The sequence below is a fragment of the Cervus elaphus genome, chromosome 23 (assembly GCF_910594005.1).
Source record: "Cervus elaphus chromosome 23, mCerEla1.1, whole genome shotgun sequence".
Taxonomy (NCBI): domain Eukaryota; kingdom Metazoa; phylum Chordata; class Mammalia; order Artiodactyla; family Cervidae; genus Cervus; species Cervus elaphus.
In genome coordinates, this window is record NC_057837.1 from 6,624,935 (window position 1) to 6,652,189 (window position 27,255).

At 44.9% G+C, this 27,255-nt stretch overlaps 1 protein-coding gene across 1 annotated transcript in view; it reads left to right on the forward strand.

The window, feature by feature from the left end:
• The window catches only part of SPTLC3 (serine palmitoyltransferase long chain base subunit 3), a 157,243-nt gene that overhangs the window by 119,123 nt on the left and 10,865 nt on the right, over positions 1–27,255 (forward strand). The window contains exons 9-10 of the mRNA XM_043883774.1: positions 554–680; positions 21,743–21,878. Of these exons, the coding sequence (XP_043739709.1) occupies positions 554–680; positions 21,743–21,878 (263 nt within the window). The remainder of the gene's footprint in view (positions 1–553; positions 681–21,742; positions 21,879–27,255) is intronic.

Sequence of the window (27,255 nt, forward strand, 5' to 3'; positions counted from 1 at the left end):
GCACATCCCCTCTTTTTCCTCTGCCTTCTGGTAGCCTCGCTGCATATATTAGTCTGCATATCTTGTTACTTCCCCTGCCGTTACTTCTTCATGGGCACAAGCTCATGTACTATGCTCAAGGACAAAAATAAAAAGACACATTGTAGATCATTCTTTGAACCCTCCTGAATACTAAACCACTGCTCACATGACCTGGATAGCCAAACAAATGTCTAGGAAGCCGTTTTTCCTTTACACATCTGGTTTTGAGTTTCCCTGGTGGCTCAGATGTGAAGAATCTGCCTGCAATGCAGGAGACCCAGGTTCCATCCCTGGGTCGGGAAGATGCCTTACAAACCTCAACTCCAAATTTGGAGCTCCTATTTTTGCATACCTTCTATGTTGTTGAGGGAGAGGCTGAGAAGAATGGACAGAAAAAATAAATAGCTTAGTGATGCACCTGGAAAATCAGACTGCATTCAAGAATCAAATGTCTTCTGCTATAATGGGTGGAGATGGGGCCACCAACACAGATTTATTTGCCTTCTTTTTGGATTTCCCTCCTTCATTAAAGGACCTTGTGGATTATTTACGGACTCACTCCCATAGCGCTGCTTATGCCACGTCCATGAGCCCCCCAGTAGCAGAGCAAATCATCAGAGTAATGAAACTCATCATGGGACTAGATGGGACCACAAAAGGTAAGCGGGTCTGCAGCAAGCCCATCTCCCATTAATTCCTTTCCTAGACCCCTCTCTGCCTCCCTTCTGCCCCATCCACCTCTCCCCTTCTCAAATATACTGCTTGGTCTTAATGTAACCAATTTGTAAATTAAGCCACGTGCTCGTTAATAGTACATAATGCGTAATAGTATGGAGTACATAAATGTACTGGAACTGCCATTAGTGCACAGAAAGGGTGAGTAGGGCAAAGCTTTTTTAAAGCAAAGAACACTTTCTAATTCACCCCTTCATGTGATCAGCAAATGTGGACAATTTTGTTTAATTAGTCGTGTTAAAATGAAGCCTACCTTGGTGTGTGTTTGCCTATGCTTTCTGGGGATGGTCATGTGTTTCCCTGAGAATGAACTAGTCAATTTAATATTCTTTTTTTAATCCCCTGCCCATCTACTCATTCATCAATTCATTTATTCATTCATTTCTTCAATCATTACTCACCAGGGTTTGGGGAGAAGGAATCCACCACTCCCCATTCAAGTATATACAGACAAAACACTCACAACAATAATCCATCAGCCATTTCTCTGACGTTGGGTCTCCACAGCCAAGACGTGCTACTTCGTTTGACTCAAATGAGCTTAATCTTTTTTTTTTTTTAATATGCTTTCATCAAGGGCTTTTAGACTTCACCTCCTATCTTTAAGATATAGTTTATAGAGCTTCTACTGTATATCACAATAGGGGACAGTGATGACTAGGGGAGTTCTTGCGGTCAAGCAATCTGGTGAGTGTGTTTATAGAAGCAGCAAGCTGTTCTGGCCCCAGAACTGCCCACTGGGCTGTACCATCCATGTGCCCTGCCCCACCTCCCAGCTGATGTGAAACCCTACGATGCTTAGTGCAATGTTCCGAGCGAGCCTCCTGTTTCAGTAGAACCATGGAGAGGTCCATCATTGTTTAACGTTACTAAAGCAACAAAATACTTGATTCACATACACTGTGTACCCAGAAACCTACTGTATAAAACGGACTAGAACAGGGCTGATATGGATATCATGGTGTCTTTGAAAAAGTGACAGTCGCTCAGTTGTGTCTGACTCTTGGCAACCCCATGGACTGTAGCCCACCAAGCTCCTCTGTCCATGGGGTTCTCCAGGCAAGAGTACTGGCGTGGGCAGCCATTCCCTTCTCCAGGGGATCTCCCCAGCCCAGAGATCAAACCAAGCCTCCTGCAATGCAGGCAGACTCATCACCACCTGAGTCACCAGGGAAGCCCTTACCTACCTCCAAGCTGATGGTCCCTGAGGCCCTTCCGCTGAGCGCTAGGGCTCCCCAGGTCGCTGGGTTGAAAAGATATGATAGATTTTCTTTGTCACTAAAGAAGAAATGGATTTGACGGTGACTTTGTCCCTCCATGTAAAATGTAATGATTGACTGATTTCTATGGTCATTTCCCGCCTTGCCTTTGGGGTTTTTATGATTCTCTGTCTTACTGAACAGTCCATGTGAAAAGGAGACGTGATTCCAGTCTATCCATGGTGCAGTGCTTAAGGGCATAAGCTGAAAGCAGCTGCTGGGACTTGATTCCTGGGACACTGCTTAACTTGCTGTGTGGCCTTAGGCAAGTGTCTTCATTGATCTGTTCAACTCTAAGTTACTTCTCTGTACTTCAGCTCCTCCAGTTGCAAACCAAGGGAAAGGATATTGACGAGCTAAGGTTTTTGTGAGAATTAGGTAAAATAAGACATATAAAATATTTCATTATGACTGAAACAATTCTATCCATAGTAAGCATTATATAATTGCTTGCTAGATTATTTGGTATCATTCCTGAAGTGTTCAAGAAGTATTTGCAGTATCTCAGGGAGGCTGTAGGAAGGATTCTTAGGATGGAAGTGAAGTAAGACTAGATTTCCTTCAAGGTCCTGGGTTAGTCAAGCTAAGCTAAATTATGCCAGTGTAACAAATAAGCCTGGAAAATCACAGTGACTTAACCGAACCAAGGTTTATCTCTTGCTCATAGATCTAATATCAGATCTAACACAAATTGGACAGCTCCCTGTCCACGTCCCGTCATGGGAAGTGACTCGGTGCTGCTGGCTTGAGGCTTGGCTGTCTCAACACATGGCCTCCACAGTCACCATGGTCACGAGAAAGAGCATCAGCCTGGAAGTAATGCTTATCATATTGCTCACCATCCACTGGCCAAAACTAGTCACATGACCCAGCTGAATTTGGGGAGGTGGCAGAGGTAAATTAATGGGTATGAATATGGACATGAATAAGCATTTACCATTCAATCTTTTAAAACTGAAGCTCAAAATAGACCTGTCTCCATTCCCACATGAGCTACCAGGTTATGTGAAAAAATTGGTCTGGAACCACTGGCCTCTTACAAAGTCATCTTAGTGATATTCTTGACTGCATGGATTTCTTAATGAAAAAAAGTTATTTGAGACTTAAGTTAAAGTGCAACTTAAATGAATTGTACTATGATGACCAGAATTATCCATTGATCTTATTTTAAAGACAAATAACTAGAAAAAAGTTTACTCTGAAAATTAGCCTATGATTTCATAAAGATCACTGACTTTTTAAGCCCTGTAGGTTATATGTTTTTTGTTTTCTTTTTTTAATTAATTTATTTTATTTGGAGGCTAATTACTTTACAATAGTGTGATGCCTGTAGGGTATATGTTATCATCATCCATTGTGATTCACACATACCCAACTTGACAATCTTTTCCTTTCTGCCTCTGAACAGCTTTGCCACTTCATCACAAACAGAACTCACTCTGTTTGATCAAAAAGATCTGCAGAAAAGTTACATTCAAAGATATGATCGTAAGCCCTTTGATAGCCATCTGTCATCAGTTTTTCTCTCTCCAAGGAGGGAGATATTTCCTTTCATTTTCTCTCTCAGCCTCATAATTAAAGAATCGCTTGGTCATTATTTTTAACCTCCTAGTTAAAGTGTCTCTCTTCAGTCGTATTGCCGTTTTAAGAGAGAACAGAAAGAAAAAATAAGAGAAAAAGCTATGTACAGTCGGTGTCCTCAGAATCTAGATAGGGGAAGCAGGGAGAAAGATTGAACAGTTTCTTTTCAAAGAAATGAACAAAAGAAAGTGATAGAGAAGAAAATTGATAGAATCATCAGCCAAGTTGCAGATGGTTCAGCCTGACATGGCTTTTGAAGAATTCAAAGGCACCCAGTGAATGATCACCCTGGCCTCATTGACAACAGTGCCTGCTTTAAATAAGATAAACAAGACTGGTTGGGAGCATTGCATTAACTCACCCCTTTCTGCAGAGGTAGACCAACTCCCAGGGTAAAGTTGACCAAAGCTCAAAGGGCTGCACTACATCAACCCCAAACTGCCCTTAAAGGATCTGCGAAAGTGCCCTGCTCTGAGCCTTCATCTTCAGCCTTCTTCCCTCCGGCTCTGATAGGAGCCTTTCAAGACTTTGTTTTCAGATTGAGTTTGGGGAGCGGTTGGCCAGATCTGTTCCTTGATGAATGTCTTCACTTTAATCTGCAAGGCAAAGCCGTACGCTTCAAAGAAAGACAGGCTGCAGGAATAAGGTCAGTGTTCCTTTGAAGCCAAGGTTCAAAGATGAAATAGCAGTCCCAGTGAAATGACAATGTTTATGCACAAACAGCCACCTTGACTGCAGCCATGCTCCTCGCGGAGCTAATACACACAAGCTGAGGGGCTACAAGCCGCCCGATCCTTTCCCGAGCACCGAGGCCCTTTTCATCCCCTGGCCTATCATCCTGTACAGCACAATGAGCCCAAAGTGGAGACTTGGTTTCTCTACCCTACCGGACGTTGAGTGGTCCACCAGCCAAACACCGACACTGTGAGCCCCTCAAGGGCAAGAGCTACGTCTTACATTAATCTGATGTTCCTCTGAGTATCCAGCCCACTGCTTGGCTTAATAAATATTCCATGATTCCTTGCAGGCCCACTCAGTTTCAGGTCAGTGTTTATCCTGAACGAGATGGAGGGAATGTTTGTCTCACAGGACTGGGAGCTGGGGGGCAGTCCCACGCCAGTTGTGGCAACTGCAGAAGGGCTCACTCAGCGATGGGGATTGTTCAGAGATGGACACCACTTTTGAAGAGGTCCAGAAAGATGGCAGCTCTGCCGTTTTCTTTATAACCCAGACAGCCCCAGGAGGGTGAGCCCCAAGCCCCACCAACCACTCCCCAAAGGAAGCATTGTCTACAGTTGTCATCTTATTATTTATTTAAATCTTTGCTGCATATTTTTCAATTAATCAGTCAACATTCTTTTTGAACTGCTGATTGGGGTTCTCTGTCCCCCCAGCTCTGGGTAACCTTTCACTTCTCAGGGAAAACAGAAGTTGTGTCACGTGGAGGGTTCAGGGCGCGTGCTTTGCGGCCAAACTGTGTGGGGCCCGGTCCCTGACCCACCACGGCTCCACGCATGGCCAGTTACCTGCCCTGTCTTAGCCTCAGTTCATTCATTATAAACTGAGGCTGTAGAAGGATTAAGTGATGCAATACGGGATAGTGAACTCGGCATGATGCTTGACGCGTAGGAAGCACCCGATAAAGGCGAACGATTCCTTTCTCCTCTTCCTTCTCTGGTTTTTCCAACAGTGTTTATGCACCTGGAATCTCCCCATCTCTCAGGCCTTAGACCTACTCGAATAGCGAATCCAGCAGCACTTCCTCTGATGTAAACCCAGATGCGGGTCCCTTCTTTCGCTCTCCACCACCCCCTCCATCAGCTCTCACCCGGATCACTGGAGCGAGTCCCCACCACGCGTGCTATCTTATGACAAAGTCCCTCAGACCGCATCCCTCCTCCACTCAGAGTTTCCCACTCTTTTCCATCTTAGTATAAAAGTCCAAACCGTGGCCTTCTAGGCTTCTTCTCCTGGCGTGGTCTTCCACATTTCCCACCACGCTCTCCCCCGCTTGGTATGCCCAGAGCAGCTAGTGTCCGTGCTTTTCCTGGAACCAGGGAAGAGCTCCTTCAGAGGGTCTTCGCGTTTGCTGCTCTTCCTGGAACAGCGTGTTCAGCCAACACGTGTGTGACCCGCTCCCTCACTTTCTGCCCGTCTCTGCTCAGAATCGGCCTCACAAGAGGAGCCGCTGCGTCCTGAAGTGCAGCCCATCCCTCTAATCCTCCTCACCTTGCTTCAGTCATCACAGCACTCATGAGCAGCGGGCAGATAATCCACAGATCTGCCTGTTTTTCTGGTTTCCCTGGCTAGAATATAAACTCCAGGAGAACAAGTGTATCATCTTAGTCTTTACACTGAGAACAGTGTCTGGCAGTGATAAGTTCTCAACAAATATTTGCTGAATCCTTCTCTCTTTCCCTTTCAGCTCAGTAAATACAAGACCCTTATCTCCTCCACACCTCTGTGCTTGATTCTCTTCCTTCCCACCTTCTAAATGGCTTTGGCCCCTTTTCTCAACTATGAACTTGATCATTTCCTCCCTCCTAAAAAGCGTCCCCTCATCCCTCCTTTTGTTTCAACAGCCATTGAGTCGCATCCCTTCCGTTGCTGCAAATCTTCCTGAAAGAACGGCCCATCTGCCAGCTCTCTTACTCCTCCCCACGCAGCCATCAGCCTCCGTCCTCTGCCCATTTCCCTGGACCCTTTTCCCTCAGAGGTCACCACCGCCCACCTACCCTGCCGCTGCTCCTCCAGCCAAACTGGACAGACGTCTCCACCTCACCCTGTCTTCCTGAGAACAGTCTTCCCTTAGTTGTGGAAGAAAGATGCTTTTCTTTCTGGTTCTTCTTTCTTTGTCTGTCCTTCCTCTCCTTTTCTGCTGGGTCCTCTTCCCCATCTATAGTTGCCAGAATTCCATCCTCTGCTCTCTTTATGTTTCCCTCTGCACATGTTTGCCCCCCTGTTCTGTTCTGTTATGTAGAAACATGCTTCTCAAACTTGAACCACATCAGTCACCTGAAAAAAGTGATGAAAAAAGCCTCTCCACCTCAGGACACACAATGGATTGCTCCACTGGCTAACACATTCCTTATCTCACCAAAATGACAGTTGATAAAAGGACCTCTGTGATTTTGTCAACTTTTCCTGCTGTTCCTTCAGTGCTAGGCTGATGGAATTCACCAACTCTGTGAATCACAAACCCTCTTTTGCTATCATAAAAAAATTGAAAGTGTTAGTCACTCAGTCACGTCTGACTCTTTGCGACCCCATGGACTGTAACTCTCCAGGCTCCTCTGTCCATGGGATTCTCCAGGCAAGGGTACTGGAGTGGGTTGCCACGCCCTCCTCCAGGGGATCTTCCCAAACCTGTGTATCCTGCATTGCAGGCAGATTCTTTACCATCTGAGCCAACAGGGAAGTCTCTTTGCTATCATATACATACCAATATTTGGTTTGTTTATAATTGAGTGGCCAATAGGATTTCCCTAGAGAGGACAGAGTAGTGGAAATTTACATATAAGTGAAAATAAATACAGAGTTCCAATTTCTAATATATAATATCCAACTTCAGTAGAATGCATTTTCATTTTGCTAATAGAATTTCCTGTGCTTAAACAATAAAGAAAAATAGAAGATTCTTCTAAAAATAGAATCTTCTAGTTTTCTTCAAAATCACACTTGTCTTGCCCTTAAAGTGTCTTCCTCTGGGTACCACCTTCTGAGTGGCAGGGTGGGTGGTGAGATGGAATAATGAATTGTGTTCTTTCTTGACATAAAGCAATGAGCTATACAGGATTTGATAGGACAGAACACAATAAGCTGTCTTACCTTTGTAATTTTAATATGTTTTCTCAATATAGAATACTGGGATTATTGCTGCAAAAAAGATGAGACAAATAGTATTACCAGCTTCCTTCTTCAATCATCTCACAAATCAAACTTAGATATTATCCAGATATTTACCTCAATTCTCCACTTTCAACATTTCAGTGTGAGACCCAGGCTTTGGTAAACATTAGCAGGAAGGTCAGTAAGAGAGGGGTGGGGTAACTGACCCCCTAAGTGAAATCTAAGTACCCCATCATTGTGCCAACACAGCGGAGCTGTGTCTTCCTCAAGCGGAGCTTCCTTTGCTCTTTAGAAAATAAAAATTGTGATGAGCCCAAGATCTGAGGAGGAAGTGTTAAATAGACATGCTCCCCAACAGAGGGCCTCCTCACACTGATTTTCTGAGGTTCTTTTTATTTCTTGCATGACTTGAGAGGTATTCACAACATTCTCTCTGTGAAGACGCTCTTAGCTCAGCCCCAGGTTTCTGTTTGCGTGTCCCCATGCTGCCTTTGGCAAGATTAAGGAATGAAGATTCAGCTAATGTGATCGCTCTCTTTTCCCTCTGCAAATTGGTCTCTGGTGTGGGGAGGCTCTCCACCCCTGAACTGGGGAGGTGATGTCTTTTAAACCCACGTTTTGATTAGATTATAGCATCACTAGTTTATGGTGACGTTGCCCATTCTCAAATTAAAACTGAGTGTTCTGTCCCTTCCCTGCAAAATCTCTGGTTCTGTTCACTGAGAATATCCAAAGGGTTAGAGAGGACTGTGGTTTCTGTTCAAAAACGAACAACAATGGCAAAGGGAGAGTGGATGATTCTGTTAGTGGATGAAGTCGAGATCATGTTTAAAAACACAGATAAGTCAAAATCAGAGGAAACAATGGTGGTCCTTTCTGCTTTCCAGCAACTTCCACTTTCCTCGTTGTTGACCTCTGGACCATCACCCAGGCCTTCCTTGCTCCCAAAACCAGACACAGGTGCCCTTGTGTTTTCTGCCACTCCAGCTCTCTCTCAGAACTTCAGACTGAAACTTGGGGACTGGATGAAATCTGGACTCAGCACAGCCTGGAATTGTGGGAGGGGGGTGTTGATGCTGGAGTGACGCTTCTAACTTGTGCCACCAACCCCAGACCTTCCATAACTATCCTTCCTAAAGTATCGTCCCCTCCACTGTGGGTGACTGTCTACTCTGTCATTCCACAGCATTTTCCTCCATAGGGTCCATCACCACCTAGAATTATGTTCTTGTTTCTTTGGTGATTGTCTGTCTCCCCCAGGAGAATACAAGTGCCATGAGTGCAGTGACACTGTCTCAACCTCAAGCAATCCATGTTGGCTGGATGAGTGACGCCCCCATTCAGTGTGAGCTTTGGCCATATCCTATAACTATTCACAAGGCTTTGGTACCACCCTTCTGCATACATGTCTTGTTTCCTCTGTCTAGAAGACGCTCATCTCTCCCCCCACATCCACTATACCCACTCTTCATCTTCTGAACCTTTGTTCAGGCTTCTAAGCCCTATCTTGATGCCACAGACAGGAAATAATCCTTTCCTCCTCTGTCTCATGCAATCCTTGGCTCTTATGTAAGTCCCACACACACCTTAGTCCAGTCCTCCAAATAGGTAATGATTAGTTAATTATTAGTAATTGTGCCTTAAGCATCAAATGGGCTTCCCTGGTGGCTCAGATGGTAAAGAATCCACCTGCAACGCAGGAGACACAAGTTCAATCCCTGGGTCGGGAAGATCCCTGGAGAAGGGAATGGCTACCCATGCCAGTATTCTTGCCTGGAGAATCCCATGAACAGAGGAGCCTGGCGGGCTACCGTCCATAGGGTTGCAAAGAGTTGGATGCAACTGAGTGAGCACACATGCAAGCAGCAAGTATATGAATGAATGAAAACTGAATGACCAAATTTAGGGCTAAGCAGATTCCTTGAATTCTAATTACTCTCTATAAATAATTATAGTATCATTTCTTTAGAGGTTACTTAATAGAATTATTTTGGTTCAAATACTGGAGTTATGATCACTTCCTTGGTAGATATATGCATAAGCCAAAATGTATAGTTCCTTTTCTATTCTTTTGATAAATGAATAGTTTTACATGATTACATATGCTAAGGTTTGTTCTGGACACCATCTAATATAGAGATGAGTAAGCAGGATAATTCAAGTTATTGCTACCAAATCACAGAAGCAAAAATGGAGTTTTTCCTTTAATTATCCAAGTAGTAGCTGAATCCCTCACTTAAGGTTTCCTATGGAGACACCATCCAAAGCTCAAATGTGCATCTGACTCACAGGGTAATCAGCAAAGACTGGCACCAGCTAATCCTTGGTCCAAGCTGAAGCGTATTGCCAAAATAGAGGTAAGAGGGTTTTCTTACACATCCAAAATGGCATTTTCCACTGAGTATGCTGAGGGATCTCCTGCCTTCCTCTGCCCCATCTTAATGGTGATTTGCACTTAGGATCCTTTTCAATCAAGAAGTTTCATGTTTTCATGACATTCCTTGGCAACTAGTAATGAGAGATTGAGGAACTAAATTTCCCACAGAAAAATTAGAGCTCTCTTGTTTCCATTTAGCCAATTTAGCAAATGGTCATTAGGATTTTGAATCCTTGAAAATTTTTCATGGTATCTTTCCTTACAAGGTCAGTTTTAGTTAAGTTTAACTCCTTGTGGTAATAAAGTCCAACACATAACAGAATAGACATTTATTTGTTGTTCATATAAAGTCCAAAAGGGATGTTAACCCAGCCTCCTTCCATCTTGTGACTCCTCCCACCTCAGTCTATGGTTTAAAGGTTGGGGTAAGGAGCAAAGATGATCTGTGTGTGCGTGACGTTTTCAGGGGCCATGACTGAAAAGGCATGTTTCGTTTCTGCCCACATCCTCTTGGTAGAACTTGGGCGTGTGACCTTGCCTAACCACAAAGGACCCTGGGAAATGAAATTAGCCATCTGCCTGGGGGAAGGAAAGGGGTTTGCTGAATAGCCAGCCAGTCTTCGCCACAGTACTGAACCTCAGTCCACGACATTCTCTCCCCAGCCTTTCTGATGGATGTATATTGTGGGAAGACACTGTATATTTTAGACAGTTTCCCAATCTTTCTCTATTGACATAGTAAATAAACTCTTGACCTGAAATGGAATAAAAGTAGCTAAAGAAAAAAGAAAAACAAAGTCCAAAAGACTGAAGATGAATCTGTTCCTTTTATAGGGACTCTCAGGGCTTCTAGTCTGGCTTTTACTAGAAACACTTCTTTTTCACAGAACCTGATCCCAGGCCACAGCAGGTACTGAGATCATTATCATTATGATGGTGCTAAATTCCCCAATGCTGTGTACTTTTTGGAGGCTGAAAGTAGACCCTGGGCATAATGCTTCCCAGAAGAAACTAAAAAGACATGAAATTGGAACAGCTCTGGAAGTCAAGCCAGAACAGGGGGGAATGTATATTTTGGAAGGGGTAACACACTCTCAGAAATTCAGGACATTTTGGGGGAAGGGAGGATGTGATGAGACAGAAAATTATAAACTGCGTCTTTACCAGAAAATTATAAATTGCCATTTAAAACATGCAATTTAAAGCCGTGGGCATTTGGGTTAATTATCTGAATTGGGTGGGTTCATTTTGAGACATCCCAACTCTCTTATTCAGCCACACTTTGGTTATCTGGGGACACGGACTAAAAGGCAAAGAGGCTAAAAAAGTATCAAACTTCTGATGTTCATCATATCAGCACCCAGCAGGTGACGAATCAAGGCAAACCAATCAATGGGAAACTAAATTCTAAACCCAGGTAGGAAGATTAAACTAGCAATTTTATATAAAGATTGAATTTATATGAAAATACGATTCTATGCAACATTGCTTTAAGCATTCCATCTATTTTGGAAAGCATTAAAAACTGTGTGCTTCTGTTTTGTACACATGGGCGAATTCAGTCCACATAATTCATTCTCTACCATATCTGGGATTTTATTTAAAGATTTTCCAGAGCTTAAATTTCTATTTTTTATTCAATTTATAACATGAGTTGAATAAAATGGCAAGATCTTTCAAATAACTTCATTCATTTATGAACCTCAATCATTTTTCTTTTCTTTATCCTCCAGAGAGGAAACTTAAAAGAGTGAGACTTAAACTATAATGCATTTGCACTGGAAAATCCAGCCATGCCTCATTTTTAAAATATTTTGTCTGGATTATTTCATTCATCCTGCTCGTTTGTGAAATTTTATCGTGAGATTGGCAGGTGAGATACTGACCCCACTCCTAACCCTACACGGACTTGGAGAAAGTGGCCCCTGCGCCTTCCAGCTGTGACCTTGGACCTTTGCTCTGGTCCCTGGAACAGGGCACACATATTTTTACACTTGAGTTTGATAGGTTTTAAAAAAAGGGAATACTAACTGGGAAGATTTAGGACTTTGAAGGTGGAAAGAAATGAGTATACCGGTGACAGCAATTCACTCTCCCGAGTGGAGTTTTCTTGCTTTCCTGCTGTTTACATTTGACATGAGACTCATTCACAAACTTCTCTCCTAAGATATTGCTTCTCCAGAGGGCAAGCTGTTTGGAGGGCTGCAAACCATGCTTTTCCATCCAAACCATCAAGCTTATCCTGTGGCCATCCTTGCTAACTTACTCTTCACCCAGAATCTCTATGAGGAATAAAGAGGGACAACCAGACAGGACTGTGATCAGGCAGATGAAACCATGATAATGAGATGCGGCGTTTGTAAAGGTCTTCTCAGTACCTACCTTGGCAGGGAGTTTAGCGGATACAAAATGGACTTCCTCCAAGTTCTTTTCTCCCCTGAAACCCCAGCACACATTGTGAGTTCTGTCCCTCTGAAGCCCCTCTGTGAGTGCAGAGAAGTCCACGGAGAATCCCACCTGAAACGGGCTGTCTGGAGCCCCTGGCATCTGAGATGCCTGGCCTTGCTCAGAGAAGACCCCTGCCGCTGCTTCCTAAATCTATTTGCCCCTTGGTTACCAGCTGGAGACACAGAGAAATGCAGAGAAAGCGGCAGAAGGCAGAGGGCTGCGCTTTCTAAACGGTTACAGGCCACTGGCCTTTCAGCAACAGTTAATGCAGAACATATGGCAGGTGCTACGCTCGGCTGGCTTTCAACTGAGAGGCTGCCTCTGTCCGTGATTAATCACCTGTGCTGGGGGGACGAGAGCTCTACCTGGCCTTTGTGGTGGTGGTGGGGGGGCAACCTAAGGTTGGAGTCAGCAAGCAAAGTGATAGTCATTGCCTCTCTGCCCTATGGCTGCTCACAGGTTTTCAGGACCACTGCGGGGTGGCGAGGGCATCCAAGAAACAGAATTAGCCAACCCGTGGAACCCTACCTCGGAGGGGAAGTTTGTCTGGTTGTGCAGATATGGCTCAAAAACTGGTCCATAATGTTCTGTCCCTTCATTTACTTCCCCTTGAGTTAGCCAAGGGTAGAATTTTATGGCAGATCCGTAAATTCTGCACTTGCTTTGAGGCCTTAAATGATTTCCCCAGCATGAGTGTAAAGAGAATCTGTTTGTCTTTTCCATGGCACTGGGGCAAAAGGATAGTGTAGCCACTTCCTTCCTCCCATCCTACAAACAAGATATCCTTTTACAGCGTGAGTCCTGCAGAAGTTTCCTCTTCAAGCTTTTGTTTCCTCTGTGTGGATGGTGAGATGGGGGCGTTGTGATGTAACACACATGGAATTCTCTGCTGGTTCAGTCCAACTGGAGAAGAAGGTGATTCCAGCTGTAGGATCTTTGAGGGTGCAGGGGAGTTGCTGTTACACATTGATCTTTGTTTTCCCTGTCACAGGTTAATTTTCAACTGAACAGCAAAAATCACCAATACACCGGGGGCTGTACCCCAGCCCTACTCTTGACTGGAGATGTTGGGGAGAAAACCAGTTACCCGCCAGCCACAGCTGGGGAGGATTAAGCAGGTGGATTTGTGGCTGTGCTCTGGGCTAGAGAGAATGTATTAGTGCTCTATTTCTGTATAATAGATGACCACAAATTTCAGGGCTTCCTTTTTTTATCTTTTGGCCATGCCGCACAGCATATGAGATCTTATTTCCCCAACCAGGGATTGAAGCTTTGCCCCCTACACTGGGAACACAGAGTCTTAACCACTGGGCTGCCAGAGAAGTCTCAAACCTCAGGGGTTTCAAACAATACCCATTTATTATCTCACAGTGTCCTGGGATCGGGAGTCTGGGCAGTCTCTGGCAAGGTAGAAGTCAGGGTGTCAGCAGCTTTCTTTAGCGCTCACCCTTCTCTTCCAAGCTCACATGGGTGTAGCAGAATCCAGTTCCTGAGGGTCGCTGGACTGAGATCCCTGAGATCAGCTGGGACCCCACCTCAACTCCTAGAGACTTGAATTTCTTACCATGTGACGCCCTCCATCTTCAAAGTCAGCAGTGGAGAATGTCCCTGTTAAGACCCCTCTCTCCCTCCTTGAGTCTCTTTCTTCAGGAAGAGCCCAGGCCTTTCTCAGAGTTAATCTGATTAGGTCTTAAGTATTGGTTAATGCCCCTAAAGTTCATTTTACCTTTCTAGAATAGGACATTATGTAACGATTTCCAGTAGTTATAAGCTTCATCTTGAATACTCATAATGAATATTAGTCTAGTGAATGCTTAGTTCTGGGAGATAAGAACATATAAAAAGCCATGTCCTGGGCACCAAAACAAAAAAGAAGCAAACAAAAAACTGAGGTTATAGGAACAGGCAGAATGGCTGTAGATAGCACAGGTCACTTCCGTTGGTCACAGTTTCAGAGGGCAAATCCAAGCAAGTCAGTTCAGTGCTCGATGATGACTGAAAATGAACGGTTTTCAATCTTTTTGAACTGTAGAATTTTTTCAGATGAAATGTACATGGAAGTCCACTTTATAAAATTGTTTTATAACTTTACAACACTCTTATAGGACTTATTGGGTACCAGATGCTCTCCAAAGTGCTTAAAATAAAATCCTTGTAACGGTACAAAATGGACATGCTTGTTATTGTCACTGTCATGATTCACATTTTACTGGTGAAGAACCTCAGTTGCAGAAAGATGAGACGCCTTGCTCGAGGTGGCAGAGCGGATTTTGAACCCAGGAAAATCAGGCTCCCAGTCCTCGACGCTGTTGGCAAGGAGGCGAGCTGGAGGTGGGGGGCCTCTTGTCCCAGCTGCTGAGCCCCCTCGCCTTTTCCCCGCTCCCCTCGGCTCCCTCGGTATGCCCTGCCCAGCACGCACTCTGAACACTGGAGAGATGCATGCTGCCCACACTGCCCCCAGGGGCTGCCTGGGCGCTTCTTCCGTGTGCGCCGTCCCTGGGGCCCTTCCGAGGAGCTCCAAGGAGCCGGGTCCTCAGCCGCAGTCTCTCGTTCGCCACGGCCGCCGCCGCAGCACCTCTCTTGCCCATTTCTGCTGCCACCCTGGCCTCCTCCGTGCCCGGCCCCCTCCAGCCTGCCCGTTATCCTACCCACGCACTAGGCGCTGCAGTCTCCTCTTCCAAAACCCCCTCAGAACATGGCGTGTCCGCTTTGAGGTGCCGCCTGGGCTCTCTAGTACCCACCAGCTCCTAGGGTGGCAGCCAGAGCCCTCTGGGCCTTATTCCACTGGTCTCTCTCCTGACGGTGAACCAAATGTTCCAGGCAGGCCGGCCACCCATCACCTCTGGTGCACAAGGCCTGCACTTGCCAACTCTAGGTCTTTGCTCCAAACTCCCAGAGCGTTTCTTCCACAGGGCGTTCAATTTTCTACCGTTTAGGATTATTATATTAATGTTTCTCGTCTATGAGCCCCTTGAAAATAGTAGACACGTCCGTCTTTTAATCCTGCCATGCAACAGCCACCCACACTGAAAAGTACTGGGTAGCATTCTCCCCAGAGTCCTAGGAAATAGACTGTCCTCATCCCCATTCAACAGATCAGTAAGTTAATGCTCAGGCATGAGTGAATGCTCATCTTCAGAACAAATAGAAAAGGGTGGCTGGAAGCTGACATACGGGTCTGTAGATGGAGCAGAAAAATGCAAAAATACTCGGAGACAGAATTGCTCTCCAGAGTCTTCAATTAGAATCACCCTTGAGTCTTCATAGAATCAACAGCCACAATAATTTATGACTACAAGGGCTGGTTTTGAACTAGGGTACACACCACAGTCACGCAGGGGAAGGTTTTCAAGAAGGTCCACACCAGTCCCTGCAGGAGCAGAATCTCTGCAGGTGGGGACTTACCCGTGAGTATCCTAGAAAACAAAAGATTCCCTGAAGACTCTGGTGTGTTCCCCTATTTAAGAATCACCAATTCGCAAGGTTCCCAGAAGACTCCAGCCTCCCAAATTACCCTCATTCCCCATTGTTAGTAACTTTCTAAGAAACTGCTCTCTATTTAAATGCAAATTAAAATTAAATCATATCACTTACTCTGTATGGATTCAAGAAGCACTGCTATGTGGCAATCCTGCTGACTCTGTCTCTGTCTTACATCCCTTCTCCTGTGTCTGTTATCTGATATCTGCCCAGTCTACTGGTAGACTGTGTGCACATGCTAAGTTGCTGCAGTCAGGTCTAACTCTTTGTGACCCCATGGACTATAGCCCACCAGGCTCCTCTGTCCATAGGATTCTCCAGGCAAGAATACTGGAGTGGGTGGAGAGGAATGCCCTCCTCCAGGATATCTTCCCGACCCAGGGGTCAAACCTGTGTCTTTTATGTCTCCTGCATTGGCAGGTGGGTTCTTTACCACTAGCAACACCTCGGAAACCCTAAGTGGTAGATTATTTCTTGCCTAACTGGTAGATTATTATACAGCTCTAGGATTTTTTATCTTCTCCTCCATATTAGCAGCTGGCCCTTCCCTGGTACATAGTGAAGGCTTTTCATTTGTGAAATGTATGAACCCATGAATCATGGGACTCACACCTCATCAGGAGTGAGTTTAACAGCTTCTTCAAAGAGCAGACTCTGATAAACTCGGTGGCACCACCAGTGTCCAGGTCCACTGGGTAACGCAAAAGCCATCTCCCAGCCTCAGTCTCCTCGTCTGTGAAGGGGACCCAAAAACACAGCTCCTGGCTCATAGTAGCTGCACAAGGGATGCTCATTCTTACCTCTCCTTGTGGAGTAAGCCCCTAACAGTGTCTTTGAGCTTCGAGTGGCGAGGTGGAGGCACGGAGATGAAACTGTCCAGCCTGCCCAGTCCTGCTCCTGGTGCATCAACGGGGGCACAGAGAGGCCTGGGCAGTGCTTGGCACGTGTGCATGTGAGCATAAAACACGCCGTAACCTTGGAATCTGGACATCAAAAGGGAGCGCTTCAGCGCCTGATAAAAGTGTGTGTTCCTTTCCGCAAACCACTCCAAACCCTGTTTTCGCCATCCCACTGGGAAGCTTGTCACTGCTAATGTGATTCTTATGATTCTTGCTGCTCTGTAGCCTCTTGATCTTTCCTGAGATCTCCCTGCCCCAGAGTGTGTTGGAAACAAAATGTCCTGTCTGGTGTCCAGAGCTTAAAATAACAGCCGTTGGGTTCCTGCTGCCACAGTTGAAATTTTACTCCAAGGTCTCTCCCCAGTACCCCCGCCCCCGCCCCTCTCTGTGCCTGGAGGAGAAACCTAGTGTGAGCATCAGACTAATAAATGGAAGGAAGGGGGAGGCCGTGGAGGGTTGGGGTGGGGGTGGAGGGGCAGGGGAGACCTGAGACCACTGCGGGCACTCTGGAGGATCGGTTTGGTTGTTGAGAAAGATCAACTTCTTAAACTGTGAGACAGGTTTTAAGGGAAGATTCTACCCTCCTTTAAAGGAAAGAACCACACTTCCCCAGCATGGCTGCCAAGAAGCAGGTTTGAGGTCTCCCAGTCTGTATTCTGCATTGGTGAGAGGAACGCCATGTGTATTTCTGTATGTGCCATTTTCAACCTAGGGCATGATAAAATGAGTCCCCCCCGCCCCCCGCCATGGAATCTGGGTCTATGCACGTTTCCTCTGTTAGACAGCAAGCTTGAAAAGTCTGCAGAAAATAGAGACTGTCATTGGTATTGGCTGGCAAACGCGCCGGAGCCTTACAGAGGGAAATGCCTTTCTCTTTCTTGCCAGCTGATGGTTCCCAACAGAGAAGAAATTTTCCTTCTTTAGCTTCTGACAGGTCATTCTGGGTGTGTCCTCTGTCCATGGTGCCTTCTGGCCCTCTGAAGATTGAGTTGTCCCAAGCATATTTTTGGAAACACCACTGATGATTGTTTTTATTAGGGGACTGCATGGCTTTGTAGTGGGATGCTTAGGGTTTTATTTGTTTTCCTTCCCCGGCCCCAGCTGTTTTTGTTTTAACAGCATTGGAGAGAAGGTTAAACCCAGTCCATCCCTCAAGCCAGCAGAGCTAGAAATCCAAGTGGGCCGAATGGCACCCTACAGGTCATCTGCCCAATTGGGTCCATCCCTGACCTTATCCATCCTCATGGGAGGGGCGAGGTTGACAGTGGGGTTGATCTCCAGTCGAGTGAGCATTTTGGAGCTGATAACTGTCCAGGGAGCAAGTCACCCCCAAAATGTACCACTGGAGACTCCAGGTGTTCAATTACTGCTGGCATGTCATCTTGCCAAACAAGAGGCAAGGACATATACCCATCTTTTTACTTTCCATGGCCAACCAAGGAGCTTGACTCAGCCAAGACACAGCCAAACACAGCCACCCATGGCCATGGGGCTGAACTGGTGATGGCCATTGTTTCTGAGGCACTGAGTTTCCTTGGCTGCACCTGGTGAAAGTCAGCACTCACGCTTGGTCTCACTCCCAGAGATGCTGATTTCATTGGTCTGAGGTACAGTCCAGGCATGGGGCTTTGCCAAGCTCTCTAGATGCTCTAAGGTGCCACTGAGGCTGCTGAGAACTGCTGCTCATGGAAAAATGTAACTAACTTTGTAAATATCTATTTCCCAGACACAGTACTAAGCATGTTCCTGCACTAACCCCTTTATTGTTCCAAGTCTTCCAGTGAAATAAGTTTATTTCCAGGTAAAACTGAGGTTTTAAAGCTGTAAGTTGTCCACATGGAGTTTGGAGTTTCCTAGTCCATTTAACTCCAGAGCTTATTCCTTTTCCAGAGAACCAAGAATACAGCAAAATAACACAGTTGCATAAGCTCCCCAGCACTCTACATAAAAGAGCTGACCCCTCACTTATTTATCTGGGTGAGGCCTCCCCGTCTTCTCTGTAACAGGTTGAAGAAAAACCAGAAAGTATTTAACTAGGGACCTTACGTGTTGCAAAGGGAAGGTCACTACCATGCCCAGTCTTCATGTCATCCTGGCATGCCCACCCCTGTACAAAAGGACAAGTGCAAACATTTCTTCTACTTTGACAAAGTGCTTTTCAAACAAGAAGCTCAAAGTACAGCATAATTAATCAAATCACCCACATCCTGTAGATGAGTAGCATTTTATATGTACAGATTTCTCTCTGCCTCCAGGCCCTCCAACGCTAGGAGAATGTTTCCAATTTTCAGAAGTAAGCAATAGAGTAATTGAAAGGAGCTGTATCTTGGCCAGCTCAAAAGACATCAAGGCATCTATAGGAGCCCTATGTGCGAAAAAGTGGTGTCCACAAAGTATGTCATAATGGTTTGCCTGCCATGCTGTGCTGCGTGGTTCAAAGAGGGAAAAGACAGGGCAAGAATAAAACATCCAGTTCTTAAGAGTCAGCTGCCCCTGTGATCAATATTCTGATCCATCTGGTGAACTCTCCAAAGGATCTAGAAGCCAGAAAGTGATGACATTAGCTGGTGATCCAGTTACTTGGGTTAATCAAGGCAGAGAGGACAGACCGGGCCGATTAAGTAGCGGGTCAGCCCAATGATGGATGAGTCATTATGGGCAAGTGCAAAGATAATACCATTGGGAAAAGCAATTTAAGTCATTCAGGTACTTCCAGACCAGGAAATCCTTCTAGTCCTAGAGGGGGATCATTTAGGAAGTATCAGACCCAGCCTGATGAACTCATCTATTCATTGTACAGCTAACAATCAACAGAAGAGCTGAACGCACAAGGGGACAAGCCATATGGAATACATTTTGAAGACTGGGATGTATATCTGTGCCTTCATTTGAAACACCTTCTTATTTTTCTTTTTTATTTTATTGGTGTATAGTTGATTTACAATGCTGTGTTAGTTTTAGGTGTGCAGCAAATTGATTCAGGTATATATGTACATACATACATTTGCTTTTAGATTTGTTTCTCATAGGTCATCACAGAGCATTGAGCGATGTTCCCTGTGCTATTAATGTATAGTAGATCCTCGTTGGTTATCCATGCTGAGTATAGTCACATGTGCGCATTCATCCCAAACTCTTGATTTATTCCCCTGATGTTTACCCTTTAGTAAACATAAGTCTGTTTTTCTCAGGTCTGTTTCTGTTTTGTAAATAAGTTCATTTGTATCTGAATCACCTTCTTTAAGCAAGTCATATTCCAGCCCCTCTTTTCTGACCCACAATACCCCTGCTTCTATGTCCTCCTCTTCCTAAGCACACACTGTTTCAATGTAGGGATGAATAAATTTTTTTAAAATAATGACAATATTTTTCTTCTTCACTTCTAGTTCTGTCCTTCAAGTAGCTTCCTCTCTGTACCAGAAGACACTTCAGCATGTTACAAAACAATTTTTTTTTTTTAAACACAGAAGAGGCTATGTCTATGCAACAAAATGCATGCAAATGGTTCTACACCTCTCCAAGTCCCTTTCTTGGATTCATGTTGCAAATCTGAAATTTTAGGGGACAGAGCTTATTGTTTCAAGAAGGTGGGTAGGAAACTAAAAGCCCATATGAATGAAAGTAAACTATACCTGCAACTAACTGTTTGTTTAAAACTAAGTCCCAGCTAGGAACCCTCAAAGCAAAAGTTATCCATGAGCACCGTATTAATAATGCCAATGAATGCCAGTTCTCCTGACTTCCCTCCCTGATTGCTCTTGCTTTTGTCTCCCTTTTAACCTCCTCTTCCCAAGCACTCAATGCTGGATTCTCTTATCCCTGTACTTCCGGTTTTGCAATCTACTCACTGTTCCTCTGTCTTGCCCTGCCCTCAACCACATCTTGCTGGTTCTCAACCATTCTGTTTTTTCTACGAACTATAGGAGCATTGCATCTGTGTCCTGGGTGAGGAATCCCCTCCTCTTTATTTTGGTAACCTTTGTCTATCTTTCAGATCTCAGCTCACTCATCACGCGTTGCTTTCCTCAGACTTGGTCTAAGCTCGCCACTGTGGACTCTCAAACACCACATGGCATTCGTCACCACCCTCATCAGAGTTGCAGCTTTACATTCATTTGTGATTATCTGATTCATGCCTGTCTCCCCCGGGAGACTGTTTCTATCTCTTTTCTCTCGTTGCTTCTGACTGATCTTGCACTGCCCACTTCTCTACTTCGCGGCTACCCTAGTTTCTACTGACCAATGATTTCCTCTGTCTCATAGATTCCAGTAATACACTTGTCTCTCAATTCCCATCATTTTTTGTTTTTCATCCAATTGTTGATTCTCTCTAAATATTTTATATTCATGTGCTACTAGCAAGACAGTCTTACTGGATTAATTCATATGTATTATCTCTTTGGCAAACTTCTCGTGAGAAACCAACTCACGGCCCCCTGGGCAGCACCCAAATGATCTGCCCTTGGGCTGAGCATGTCCTCCATCCGCGGGCAGTTGCCATCATGGGGACAGGTCAGCTTTCTTGAGAAAGTACAACAAACGAGGTGTTTTCTCCATCGCGGTCTGCTCTCTGAGGACTGGCAGAGCTGGGGAGGGATCTTCCTGGAGAACGAGGATGGGGGAAGGTGTGAAGAGTAATAACAGAAAAGAAGAGGGACAGTTGAGGTTTGCAACAATCTCCTTCTTGGTTGGTGTTCCGTTTCTTGTCACATTCCCTTCGCCTGATCTAATGTGTCTACAGTACTTAGCAGATTCCGCACACTGTGGATATCTAGTAAATAGTAGTTCACGTCCTTTGTTCTGCCGAGACACCCTTCCTGCTCCCTGCTGCCCTGCAGCCCAGCCTGACTATAGTTGGCAGAAGTGGCCAGCAGCACTGTCCCCCCAGACCCTGTCTTCTAGGCGCAGGGCAGGTCCCGGGCATCAGTGCCCACACCTGCCCACCAGGAGGTCTTTGCCCACCCTGCTCTGACCCTCCTCCAGCCCTTACTGCAGGCCTGCAGAAAGACTTAACAGCCCTTGCCAAGACAGTCTGACATCTGCTTCCCTCTTCCAGGTGGGAATTGATGGATTTCATGCCTATTTCCTTTCAGGGCTGCAGAGAATACAGCAACTGGCAAAAAATACAAGATACTTCAGACAGAGACTAAGCAAGATGGGATTCATTGTCTATGGCAATGAAGAGTCTCCCGTGGTCCCGCTGCTCCTTTACATGCCTGCAAAAGTAGCGTGAGTATCCAGCAGACGCCCACCGTAACACCTCAGCCCCAGGGTGATCTGTTGGAGATGGCGCTCCGACACCAGGGGAGTCTTTCAGCGCAGGTGTTCTTTGCATCTGGAGCAAGATGCTGAGCTCAAAACTCACTTGTCCAATTTCTCAGAAGTTACAAGGTCTTGTGGGAAGGCAGCCAGGTGCTATGGCCCACCGTTCCCACACTCTGTGAATTGGGCGAAACCGCTTGCTGCCTGAGGCCTCAGCTGTAAGTGAACAAGGGTCCTGCGCTTCCTCTTGCCCCAAGATCTTTCTCAGGGAGAACCTCAAAAGACCATCTCTCCCAACATTCAAAAGCAACATGACCAGGCCCTGTGCTTTCTCCCATTGAACTCTCACAGCCACCCTCCAAAGAAGGCAGCCTCGTGTGTGGGGAAACTGAGGCTGAGAGCAGCTAAACAGCTTTCCAAAGTCAAGATCAAGTGTAGGAAAACCAATGGGCAAACCCAAACTTAGGCTCTTGCTCCAAAGCTCTTGCCCCCAACACCAAATTTTAATACCTCTCCTGTAAGCCGACTTCAGGTTGTTTTCCGCTGATTGTGACTCTGAAGTTGAGCATTAGTAACAAATGCTCAAAGAGAAAAAAAAAATGACTTTTTCTCAGGATGGTGTTGATGAGTTTTTCCAGGAGTCGTTCTCCAATCTGCTAGGCATGAATGAACTCTATGATTAAAAAGAAATTAATTAAAATCTTTTCTAAATATAAAATATGTGTGTGTCTGACCCAGCACATGGGAGAAAGTGATTATCAACAGATGTTCATCAGATTCTGGAGGTCCTGACGCTGCTTTAACACAACCGTATTGTTGGAACTTTCTGTTTGTTTCTCTGACAGTCTAGGTTGATTGGCAGACTATTAGAATAGTATAGAAAAGAAATTCTGGAGCTATTTGTTGAAAACTCATGATGGTTAGGACTGAGTTAAACATTCCTAAAAGATGGTTTCTTTGATGTCCACTCTCGCGTCACGTCACCAGGGCCAAACGACACACACATGAGTTGCCTCATGCACCACGGTTGTCCACCACTGAGCCCTTTGTTTGTGGATCTGGGTCAGGAAGTCAGCGCTTGGAGTGGCCCAGAAGACAGTGTGCTTCGGGAATGTCACAGGACACTGCTCTGTGCTAATGGCGGGGAGGGGAGACAACGGTGATTCCAAGTGGCAGATACCCCAAAGCCCTCTACCATCTGATCGTGGACGGCACAGAAGAAAATCCGCATTTACTCAGAGTGGTTGGGGAAGTGGTGTGTTCTGACTCCACGCTTAGCCCATGCTTATCTAATCCTTTATGATTCGCTCAATGAGGACACCAAAAGTAAGCCTGCTTTACTTTGGAATGTGTCAAGTACACAATACTTGAGGGCGGTGTTAGGGAGCGTGCTTGATATTTGAAGATAGAGGCTGGAATTAGAACCTCAACAGGACGGGAAGTTGAGTCCATCTAATGAGAAGAGTCCATGACAGACAAAAACAAATGCCCTTAAGTGTATGGTGACAGAATGAGAGAGAGTTCCTCTCCTCCCTTATATGACAGGAGTCCTGACTTGACAAAGCTAATGTGAAAAACGAAAATAAAACTGAGAAGGAGTTTCCTGGAAAAGTTATGTTCTAGAGTTTAATGAGATGTTTGGAATGAAAAAGAATTTTCATTCTGTCTCTTCCTCATTAAACCAAACTTCTGAAGCCCTGCTTTTCTCATATTGAAAATGAGATATATCAGGGTATATTGGCCAGCAGTGGGATTGCTGGGTCATATGGTAGTTTTATTCCTAGCTTTTTAAGGAATTTCCATACCATTCTTCATAGTGGTTGTATCAATTTACATTCCCACCAGCAGTGCAAGAGGGTTTCCTTTTTCTTATACCCTGGCCAGTGTTTATTATTTATAGGTTTTTTAATGATAGCCATTCTGACCAGTGTGAGATGATACTTCATTGTAATTTTGATTTGCATTTCTCTAATGATGAGCAACGTTGAGCATCTTCATACCCTGAGAAGATCATAATTCAAAAAGATGCATGTACCCCAATGTTCATTGCAGCACTGTTTACAATAGCCAGAACATGGAAGCAACCTAGATGTCTATTGACAGGTGAACGGATACAGAAGTTATGGTACATATATACAGTGGAATATTGTGCTAAGTCACTCAGTCATGTCTGACTCTTTACAATCCCATGGACTGTAACCTGCCAGGCTCCTCTGCTCATAGGGATTCTCCAGGCAAGAATACTGGAGTGGGTTGCCATGCCCTCCACCAGGGGATCTTCCCAACCCAGGGATCAAACCCACGTCTCCCATATTGCAAGCAGATTCTTTACTGTCTGAGCCACCAGGGAAGCCCAGTGGAATATTATTCAACCAATAAAAAGAACGAATTTGAGTCAGTTGAAGTGAGATGGATGAACCTAGTGTCTATTATGCAGTGTGAAATAAGTCATAAAGAAAACAAATATCATGTATTAACACATGTATATGGAATCTAGAAAAATTGTACTGATGAACCTATTTGCAGGGCAAGAAGAAAGACTGTGCAGTGGAGGGGGAGGAGAGAGTGGGATGAAGTGAGAGAGCAGCACCGACATGTGCACACTAGCATGTGTAAAGCAGACAGCTAGTGGGAAGCTGTGTGTAACTCAGGGAGCTCAGTCGGCGCTCCGAGGACGGGAGGGCGGAGGGAGGCTCAGGAGGGCGGGGATGCGTGTGTCATTGTGGCCCATTCAAGCCGTACAGTGGAAACTAAACGGCGTCATAAGACAGTTATCTTCCCATTAAACATATATTTTTAAAAAAGAGAGAAAATGGGATGGAATAGGACCTGTTTCCTAATATCATTTGAAGATTAAACAAGATGAGGTCTATCAGCATCGTCACCTCTTACATAGGGTCTATTCAGCATTGGCTATTATTTTTAATAGTATTAATAGTGCACATGAAGCACTTCGTATACTGATTGAATAAGCACTCAGTCAGTGGTAGACATCATTATTACAACTACTTCTACTACTACGTCTACAATGATTATTATTACTAGTTTCAACAGAGTGTAAGATTGAGTCATTGCGGTTGCATGTCTTTTTAAACTAATTACAATATTTTTTAAAGTCTTTATACAGAATAAAGTAAAATAATTATTATCCTTTCATAAAAATAAAACTTCCAGGAAAAGAGTAGGAAAAGATCTTGCTATGCCCTGCATCAACTGGACCTTGGATGATAGGTCAAATGATTTAGTAGCTTCCCATGTAAGACAGTTTTAAGGAGGAGCTAATATTGCTGAATGTTAATTTTATGCTAAGGAAGGCTCTTAAACCCAATGTTCAGCCACTGCAGGTGGGATGCCTAGCTCAGGTTTACAAATGAAGATACCGTGATGCACAAAAGTCAAAACTATTTTCTCGGTGTCACTCCTATTGTGGGTACTAGAGCCCAGAGTTCAGTTCCGTTTGCCTCCTAAACCAGGGCTCTTTTCAATGCACTGCACAGCCTCTCAAGCTTTAGTCCACAGGGGGAAATACACATCTCTTTAAAGCAATGCCGAGTATAATTTAACCCCTTTAATGTCATCATCAGTGAATCAAAAGGGCATGGATTAGTACAACGGGGACTGTACAATTAGTACCAAAACAAAATCTAATTATTTCTGTTGTTAAGGAAACTTAGAACAGGTTAGTTCCAGAAGGTAATGTTATTTACTTTTGGCAGGAGGAGTCATTCCCTGGTCTTGTTTTCTTCTCTGATATTCCTTCAGTGGAAAGTTTATACGCAGAAAAGCTTTTGAAACAGGGAGTTAGCTGTCTTAGCCAGTGTCTGAACACTTTTTCCATTTGCTCATTTGAAAACCTTTGATTTTATTAAAGAACTGCGATTTCTCCACATTTCCCCCCACTGCAGAATAGAAATATGATCTCTAGCCAGGTATCCTTTTGAATAAACTCTTACTGCAGCTCTACCACTGGACTCTTCTATGTAGTAGAGTAGAATGTGATTTCACCGATAAAAATTCACTTAAAGCATCAGAAGAATTGTATTTCCTATTCGGTAGAAGACTGACATTTTCCAGCCCCAGGCCTCGTCATATGCTTGGAGGATGGTGGTGCAGAAAATGCAATGATGCTGTGAGCAGTGCAGGGCTAACATTTTATTCTTCTTCTTATTCAAGTAGTTTAGTTTCTTTCAGGCTATGCCAGCTCTAATTTGATTTGGGGAGTACAGACCCAGAGGCTCATTATGCTGAACAACCATATACATTAACTGAAGGAGGCTAGCTTTAGTTGTGTAAGTTGTAAGCTTTAAATTTAGACATGCTCCAGGGAGGCCTCAGATTAACCTAATGAATCAACAGTCATATATTTCACTCTACATTCTTTGGCAAAACTCACTTCCTCTGGTACAAAGAGAAAAGTGCAGACAGTGAAAATGGTCTCTGGGGAGTCCCAAAAGCCGGCCAGAAATCATGGGTCAGGTGGTTTGTACTCTAGCAATAAAAGCACTTGACTTGTTTCTCAGACAATTACAAGCTCTCATCCTGTGCAGTTCCGTGGGCAGCCTTCCATAGGGTGATCAAGAAAGAAAAAGAATGGCCGGTTTTCAAGCTTCCTCAGTTAGAAAGCTCCATCTCCTTGCAACCTTTCCAAATCAAAGGCTGAATCTCGCCTTGCCCGAGCCAGGGGGCCAGAGAGGCTGTGTTTGGTGGTCCCCGCAGTCTCCATCGCTTCCTTTGATAACCCGCCTTCTGCACGAAGAAACCAAAGAGCCGTCAGCTGAACAGGAGGAGAAGGAGGGACCCCACACCCTTCCTCTCCGCGGCTGCATCGAGGATTCTTCCTGAAGCTCGGGGTTTCTGTGGTGCTGTCAGCTTCTAGCCTAAAATAAGACACCCGCAAAGGACAAGGAAATGGCAACCCACTCCAGTATTCTTGCCTGGAAAATCCCTGGACAGAGGAACCTGGCAGGCTGGGGTCACAGAGTCGGACATGGCTTAGCGACTAAACAGCAACAACCACCTCTTGATGCTTAGAAGATCTGAAACATTTACCCCACTTGTGGGCAGAGCTTCTCAGGGAGGAAGGATTCCCGTGGGGAGTGATGAGCACAGACAGGGAAATAATCACTCACTTGGACACATAAGCCTGTGTCTGAGGTTGGATCTCAGTGCAAGAAACTTCCAGACTTTGAGAGCTCAGTATTCTAGAATCGTTACTGAGATTAGCTCTGAAATAAAAAGATGCTAGAAGTGGTTAAGGGGAAGGAATCATAGCTTTAAAAGGTTTTACTCTGTATCAAAGGGCTTTGTAGTTCTATGACCTATGCCTCTAGGCTCCTTCTAGAGA